General features: G+C 41.7%; 1 protein-coding gene across 2 annotated transcripts; it reads left to right on the top strand.

The window, feature by feature from the left end:
• The first annotated feature begins 213 nt into the window (after positions 1 to 213).
• Positions 214 to 8,150, top strand: rnmt (RNA (guanine-7-) methyltransferase). 2 transcript variants are annotated; one of them, XR_013965662.1, is made up of 12 exons: positions 214 to 235; positions 1,390 to 1,483; positions 1,852 to 1,981; positions 2,277 to 2,408; positions 3,308 to 3,423; positions 3,773 to 3,954; positions 4,352 to 4,516; positions 4,655 to 4,772; positions 5,388 to 5,486; positions 6,316 to 6,349; positions 7,632 to 7,722; positions 7,766 to 8,150. XR_013965662.1 is itself a non-coding variant. In XM_080787672.1 (11 exons), the coding sequence occupies exons 2-11, from the start codon at positions 1,394 to 1,396 to the stop codon at positions 7,667 to 7,669; spliced, it is 1,104 nt and encodes a 367-aa protein (XP_080643798.1). In that variant the 5' UTR covers positions 214 to 235; positions 1,390 to 1,393; the 3' UTR covers positions 7,670 to 8,150. The 2 variants fall into 2 exon arrangements, 1 of the variants encoding a protein (XP_080643798.1); XM_080787672.1 differs by having other exon boundaries at positions 7,632 to 8,150.
• The last annotated feature ends 407 nt before the right edge of the window (positions 8,151 to 8,557 follow it).

Genomic DNA, 8,557 nt, shown 5'->3' with positions numbered 1-8,557 from the left:
CAACAATAAGTACAAACAGTCACAGTCAGTACAGTACTCAAGTAAATGTACTTGGTTAATGACTAAAGGCCTATTCATAGTTTGGTGGTGAGGTGTATAGGACTTTATCATCTGCAGCCACCAGGTGGCAGTAATGTCACGGTGAGGACGGCAGGCAGGCTGCGCTGTCCTTAACGCCAAAGAAGGTTGACCCGGATGTTGTTCCTTCCAGAACAACACGAAGCCGCGCGTACATGTGAGTGTTCACGTTCTGTTTATTGATGTACAACGACTTCATTAATGCGTGTGGGGATAATTGAATGTCGCGCAAAGGCCACAGAAGACCCTAACTCTTATTTAATGACTGTTGAACAGCTCATTCAGTACAACAAAGCCACTGGAATGAATCAGCTGCGTTACGTTAGCTAGCACGTTAGCCTCAACTGTTAGCTCAACTGAACTCCATTGAATGAGAAAATCATGCATTCAAGACTTTAGAGAAATTGATTGATTGAAAATGTTATTAATTAACAGATGGCTACAGTCCAAGGTGAAGGTATGGCTCTGGTCCATAGCTCTAATGCCTTGTTCAGCTAATGGACCGACCAGAGCTAAGGTCAATATAACTCTGGTCCATAGCTCTAATGCCTTGTTCAGCTAAGGTCAATACAAAAACTGCTAAGAGGATAAAACCAGAAAAGCTCTTAAGTACTCGAAGTACTTATTATGCAGAATGTTTCATTTAAGTTTTCAAATAAAGTACAATATATTTTAAAAACAGCAATGCTTAACAAATGTCTGACATGTACGGTATTATAATAGGACTTAAAGGGATATTACACATATTTCAGACTTTGGGTAATTTGAAATTTCATTGTCTACTCAGTCTTGTGTAGACAGTCGGTTTTTAAGTTGCTTGATTCAGTATATTAATATTATTATTATATAATATTATTTGTTAAAGTCTACACAGTTGGAGAATGTAGAAGAATTTTATTTTGAATAATAATGAATGAACGTTTGCCTGTTAACGTATCTGTCCTCTATGGTACCAACATCAATACAGCATGGAATTGTGGACTAAATACTATCCCAACGATAACAAAATATTAACACTTTTTGGTCCGAGAGGGTAAATTAAATCCGTGGCTCAAATGCCAAATAAATAATGGACCTTGATATGAAAAAGGTTGAAAAATCCACTGCTGTACTTTGCTAAAACTGAGAAATGTGTGAATATTTCATACATTCAGTTAGTTAAGTTTCTTCACCTCGATAGCAGGCACAAATGTTCTCAGAGGTAATTGGGGTGTACATGAAAGCTAACACCACACCACAATGGTCTGAACCCTAGTGATGACCTTTGTGACCTCTGCTCTGATGACCTTTGACCTCCACTCTGACCCCCAGAGTGATGGAACCTCCAGCCACCACAGCAGAGGAGGAGAAAGGAGTGAAGAGGAAGACCAATGAAGATGAGGAGGAGTCGCCTACAATGAAACCTGTAAGTTTTTTTTGCCGGGACTCTGAGGGCTGTATTTTGTGTGTCTTAAGTACGAGGTCTTATTACTTAACTTAAGACCTGGAGGTGTGGTCAATGCTCTTTGGCCACTCAGAATAGCCAAATGGCTTTGATTATTACCAGTTAAGTAATAAGACCTGGTACTTAAGACACGCAAAATACAGCCCTCAGAGTCAGAAAAGAAAATGTAATGTTTGGTTGCCCAACTGCCCAGCAGTTTCGTGTTCCATATGATTTACTCTCTCTCTCTCTCTCAATCTCTCACACACACACACACACACACACACACACACACTGTACTTTTCTCTCACATCTTTACTTGTCTGTCTGTGTGTCTTTCCGTCTGCCAGTATACAGGACACAGTCAGAAAGTCGCCAGTCATTATAACAGCCTACAGGAGACGGGGTTGGCGGTTCGAAGCCACAGTCGAATCTTTCACATGAGAAACTTCAACAACTGGCTCAAGAGCATCCTGATTGGTGAGAACAGTACACTTTGCAAACATACACAAGAGTCTAGCACGTGTGGAGCAGACCAAGTACAGAGCCAGAGTTTATTTAAGAAAGTAAGAATACGCATTAATCCAACATACACTGCTGTTAAACAAGTCAAAGAAGCTACCGGTATCTATGAAAAATGAATTTTATCTGCATGAAATTGTATACAACATGTATAGGGGGGGTCCCTGCTTCATCTCTCTCTCAGTAGAGGTAACACTGGTATGTCTGGATGTGGGAAAGGTGATTTGCTTATTGTACTGTTGTTGCATTGTAGGTAACATATTGGACCAAGTAAGGGAAAGCAGTACAGACAGAGTAGACGTCTCTGTGCTGGACCTGGGATGTGGGAAAGGAGGTGATTTGCTCAAATGGAAGAAAGGAAACATCGCACATCTAGTCTGTGCAGGTAAGATATGTACAGTGTATATTAACCCATTCTGACCTGAGGTCAGATTCATACCAGGTTTCCACTGGACACACACAGTGGTCCGATTAACCCATTCTGACCTGAGATCAGATAAAAAAAAATGTCAGTCGTTCTTCGATTTTTCAAAAAATAGCAGACCTACAAGCTCGTAGCGCGCCACTCGGTGGCGCGCTATGAGCTTGTAGATCTGCTCAACTAGCCGATCAACATCGACACGTTGTGAGCTTGTAGATCAGCTATTTGAACTATTTTAAAGGGTAATCTGGAGCAAGATATAGCCCTATGTTTGAAAATGTGTTGTTTGGTAAATCATTTCTCCATTGGCTAACAATGCCTCCTGGCAATAACCTTCATGCTGTAGTGTTCAAAACGTTTCATGCCAAGGACCCAATACTTACTGTAAATATTATACACAAATATTCACAATTTTGAAAAAAATAGCAGATCTACAAGCTCATAGTGAGACACAATGGCTTGTATATCTGCTCTTTCTGAATAGCCAAAGTATAATGTATGGTTAAAGTGGTTTAGGAAGGCGAAAGCTATTACTAGGGATATACCGGTAATAGAATGCAGTCGATAGACTCAATACCATCTTTTATCATCACATGTTTTGTATGTGTTTTGATAGACGATGTAGCCAATGTTGCAGGCTAGGGCTTCAAGATCATTTGTCTCCCACAGGGGGATGAAAGGACTTGAACAAACGGGCCCCATCTCAGATTTGCATAAAATGTAAAGTGATGCTTCCTAACTACTGTATATGACTTGTAGCCTTTTCTATGTTCCTTTCTCTACAAAGAGAGGAGCTGTGTAGTACTGTCAATGTATTGTGTATTTATTGATGTATTATTTATTTTATTTTATATGATCTTTAGACATCGCTGGGGTGTCGGTAGAACAATGTCGGAGTCGTTACGAGGACATGCAGAAGAAATGTTACCGTGGCGACCGGATGTTCGTCGCTGACTTCATCACTGCTGACTGCACCAAGGTAGCTTTTCACGGCATTCTATTTCTACTACAATGTACAATTTAGGCATTTAGCAGACGCAGACCTGAGTGTCCAAGTTGTTGCTCCTTTACACCTGACAGGGGGGAGTTTCCCTGGTTGGACGTAGCGCGTGGAAGGAACACGTTATTCCAACCAGTTCCTTTCCCCTCCATCAGGCGCCCCGGCTGGCCAGGGGGAGGCAGTTTAGAGACCAGGATTACTGCATGTTTTTTGTGAGGGTACCTACCCTATAGGGGACACGGGGAGAACATGCAAACTCCACACAGAAAGGGGGAGCATTACTGATGTAATGTATTCTTTATCTGTCTGTCTCTCTCTGTCGCTCCAGGAGGTGTTGTCAGCCCGGTTCAAAGAGAAGAAGCTGCTGTTCGATGTGTGCAGTTGTCAGTTTGTGTGTCACTACTCATTCGAGTCGTATCAGCAGGCCGACACGCTGCTGAAGAACGCCTGTGAGTCCCTGAAGCCCGGAGGCTTCTTCATCGGAACCACGACCGACGCCTTTGAACTGGTGTAAGTTGTAATAATAATGATGACGACGACATTAATCATAATTTGGTCCCCCGTCCGTGTGAGTCTGGTTTCACCTGTTTTTGTGAATTAAAGGGATAACTGTAAATCGCTCAGGATTAAGAGCGGATTTAAGTCAATGTGTCATTTACGTCATATTGTCTCTTTATTGTTAATGGCTTTTAATGTTTGTGTTTGAATCGTTTGTTTTACATCACCTAATCAACATGAGTTAGACTTTCATATATTAGCGCCCCTCACTTCACACGGGTGTGATTTTTTTATCACACTAGCTGATGAAATCAAGTAAACCATTTGTTTCCCTCTGTCCTCTTTCTCTCATCCATTTCCCTCTCCCCTTCTCTCTGTTTGTCTTTCTCTCTCTCTCTCTCTCTCTCAGGAAGCGGTTGGAGCTGTCCGATAGCTTGTCGTTTGGTAACGAGGTGTACAGTGTTCGTTTCGACCAAAAGGGCCAGTATCCTCTGTTTGGATGTCAGTATAACTTCAACCTGGAGGGCGTGGTCGATGTGCCCGAGTTCCTGGTTTACTTTCCTCTGCTCGAAGAGTAAGTGCCTGTCTGTCTGTCTTGTGTATTTATCTTAACACTAAATGTAGTTTGACAAAGGTGTGTGCGCGTGCGTTTGTGCACAATTCTTGTGTGTGTCCAATCAATCAATCAATCAATGTGTGGTGTATATTCCAGGATTGCTAAACGCTATGGGATGAAGCTGCTGTTTAAATACAGATTCTCTGAGTTCTTTGAGGACAAAATCAAGAACCAACAGAACCGAAACCTGCTGACGAGGATGATGGGCCTGGAGGTAACCACGACAACCACCCAGCAACCACTCACACAGTTAGCCATAGCAACAACATGCAGAGTAACCAAGCATTGCAAGTTTTGCAACAATTTTCAGTCCACACACGCTACACTGCTACTCAAGTGACTACTGGCCAATCCTCAATATTTAGCTGTAGAACTGAGTCTAACTAAGGACACGTTCGGAAATACCACACCGGAGCGCACTCACCTATTAGTTTGCATTGCACAGTGTGCTCAGTGCGCTATTTCCGAACGCACCACTCCTCCTACATTCCAAGTGCTTGTCAGGGTGGGAGGGTCAAATATGATTATTGTAGGCGGTCCTGGCCTGAAAAGGTGGAGAACCACTGCTCTACAAGATCATCAGAGGTGATTTTAGGTGACATTGATGGGGCCTGTGACGTGCTAGTGTGAGCTTGTAGATCTGCTGTTTTTGAAGAGCCAACATTATGGATAAAAGTGGTTAAAATGATTGTGATGCTGTATTATTAACTACTTTTGCTGGGGATCCCCTGGGACCCCATTGTCCCTGTCTGTGTGTATGTCTGTCTCTGTGTCTGTGTCTGTGTATGTCTGTCTCTGTGTGTATGTCTGTGTCTGTCTGTCTGTCTAGTCCTATCCTTGTGAAGGCAGCAACACTCCAGCCACAGAGGCACCAGGGGAATACGACCACGCTGCCAAACACAAGGACTCTGGAGCGTCACTGCCTCTGGTACGCACACACACACAGCGCCTTTTTCCGAAGGCGCTTTACAGAGATTGTGCATTACATTCACACACACACATTCACACACCGATGCCGGAGGAAAACCATGCAAGGCACCAACCTGGACATCGGGAGCAATTAGGGGTTCAGAGTCTTGCTCAAGGACACTTTGACAGTAACTCTGGGGGAACCTTGTGGTTCAATCTACCCCTGAGCCACTGCTGCGGGCTAATACACGGCTCCATTGGTACAACTTACACTATAGTCTAGTAAACGGTTCATATTACTTATGTTTGCCATACTGTAATAACATTAACATTTTGCATAACTATGATGGATACAGCACAGGTGGGCATTTGTGACATCCTGGCACCTCAATCATGTAAAATTGGCTATTTCATCTATTATGTTAACTTAAGGCTCATACATTTTCGGTGGTTAGGTGACCACCGAACTACAACATGACGTCACGAGCCGCGGTGAAGAGCAAACCACTGCCACCGCTCCAGCCCTTCTCTCTGTTTTTACTCACCACCGATCAACGTTATTTCGTGGTGGTCGCGGTGGTCAGCTCACCACCGAAAATCCAGACTATGAATAGGCCTTAACTGTAAAGTATACATGATGTGAACATGCACAGTCCATCATTATCAGACTTAATTCCATTCCTTCAACTTCTTGTCGACGAACCAAAGTGACTAGATATACATATATTGGCGTCCAAGGCTACTCACTCTGTCTCGGTTGGGGGGGGAAAGTGAAATGAAAATAAAATTGATACATTTTCATTGATCCTAAAATTCTGACTGTTTATAATTTTTTTCTTTCTCTGCAGGGAACGTTGAGCAAGTCCGAGTGGGAGGCAACAAGTGAGTTGAATGTTTTACTCTGTTGTATTGGTGTTGCCATTAGTCTGAATGCCACAGACTAAAAACAGTCTAAGTCCACACTATTTCTCCATAATGTATAAATGATAGATAAGGGGTCAGGACAACGAGGCCTTTTCGTGGAGGGGTCAGTCTGAAATTTGTACTGATATATTCTGACTCACTGGTAATTGCTAACGGACCACAGACACTCAAAATCTTGGTCTGCTCCTCTGAGCTGCACGCTAGTAGTACTGTTTAGTGCTGCACAATTAAACAAAAAAAAAAAGATTAAGATCTAGATTCATCCTCATTCATTTTAGTTACTCTTATATTTTTTCTTATTGCAGTCCTAGTACTGTTGTTTCTATCTGTGGTGTTAATCCTTGTTTTACATATAAAGGTGTCATAAAGTAATTGGCCACTAGATGTCACAGTTTACCAAGTATTTTAGAATGGCTGAGTTGTGAGGCACAAAGCACGGTAAGCACCAGCAAAGTGCCTCCCTACTTGACTCCCTTTCCATTTTTTGAGGGGTGCTAGCCCCTCCTATATTCAGCTATAGTGTAGATCTTCGTCTTACACAAACATTAAATTCCCATTGACAATGAATATGTTGTAAAATGTGTTGGCATACATTTAATGAGTTGTTTTTTCTTCTGGTCTGTAACTTATCATTGCTGTAAATGGTAAATGGTAAATGGTGCATTTATAGCGCCTTTATCCAAGGCGCTTTACATAGATTGTGCATTACATTCACCCATTCATACACCGATGGCAGCGGAAACCATGCAAGGCACCAACTAGCACATCGGGAGCAATTAGGGGTTCAGTGTCTTGCTCAAGGACACTTCGACAGTAACTCTGGGGGAGCCCGGGTTTGAACTGGCAACCTTGCGGTTCCCATCCAGGCACTCTACCCCTGAGCCACCGCCCCCCTTTGCTGTCTGACCAGGTCTCTGTTGAGATCGAGACTCAGCTATGAGATTACCTTTAGAAATAAGAAACGTATTATTATTATTATGTAATCATATTGAAGTTTGTTTATGTTGTACATAATTGAATGCCAAAGACGAAAAACAGTCTTAAGTCCACACTATTGATCCATCCATAATGTATAAATGATAGATAAGGGTTCAGGACAACGAGGCCTTTTCGTGGAGGGGTCAGAATGACATTTGGACTTAGACTGTTTTTCGTCTGTGGTACTCACTATTATCTTTGAATATATGTTGTTTACTGACACATAACTGGCAATTTGCTCTCTCTATTTCTCTCTCTGTAGGTATATACCTGGTGTTTGCCTTCCAGAAGGTCTCCTGACTGCCAGACGTACTGATACATGCAGAGTGAATGGCACAATCCCGATAGACTGACACACACACACACAGAGTGAATGGCACAATCCCGATAGACTGATACACACACACAGAGTGAATGGCACAATCCAGATTTACTGATGGAGTGAATGACAGGCACTGAATGAGTTGAGACACGTTTTTTGTACAAGGAAACATTGAGTTTTTATTTGAATATTTCTGTACTGTTTCATTAGAAAATGTAAAGCCAGCTATAAACACAGGATTTGTTTTTCTTCCCTTTTTCCATGTGACATGTTGTGAGTGACCTGTATTAAAACAAACAAAAAAACTATTGAAAGTAGGATCAAAAGTGCTTACAGTGTGGGTTTTGTAAATATTTAATGAATGCAAAATGATCAAAAAGACTACATTAGATCCACACATGTACCTTGTTTCATTTTCTGAAAAGTACGTTTTAGACATAAATGGTTTTTCCACACTGATTGCTGGGTGATATCGTCGTGAATAATTTATGGTCTTGTGCTGAAAATAGTCCATCTACAAGCTAGCATTGGAATTACAGAAGTGATTCATTGTGAGCTTGTAGATCGGCTATATTTATTTTTTGCTGGCATTTTTTTGAAAAACCTTTTATTGACAATCTTATTGGTGTGCTTCACAGTGAGTACAGAGTTGGGAGTTCTGATTTTGTACATGTTTAAAATGATTACTATCTCCGCTTTAGTCTCGTTTAGCCAGACAACTAATCCATAATCACCAAATGCTATATATATATATAGAGTCTGGAGCTACACCTCCCAAAAGCCAAGAAAGGAAGCGGTCATCTATTTGTCATTTCCGTTCACGAAAATATATGTTAAAACCTCTTAAGATTTTAGCATTTTCATTT

Source organism: Protomyctophum bolini (assembly GCF_963924005.1).
Source record: "Protomyctophum bolini genome assembly, chromosome: 17".
Classification (NCBI taxonomy): Eukaryota; Metazoa; Chordata; class Actinopteri; order Myctophiformes; family Myctophidae; genus Protomyctophum; species Protomyctophum bolini.
The sequence above is the reverse complement of the archived record's forward strand: the minus strand, read 5'-3'. Positions and strand labels throughout refer to the sequence as shown.

Bases quoted from the DNA above. Each gene is read 5' to 3' on its own strand.
- rnmt (XM_080787672.1), top strand. From the start codon at position 1,394: ATGGAACCTCCAGCCACCACAGCAGAGGAGGAGAAAGGAGTGAAGAGG. The intron at 1,982-2,276 runs GTGAGAACAGTA...GTTGCATTGTAG, and splicing joins GCTCAAGAGCATCCTGATTG to GTAACATATTGGACCAAGTA. The intron at 5,487-6,315 runs GTACGCACACAC...CTTTCTCTGCAG, and splicing joins CTGGAGCGTCACTGCCTCTG to GGAACGTTGAGCAAGTCCGA.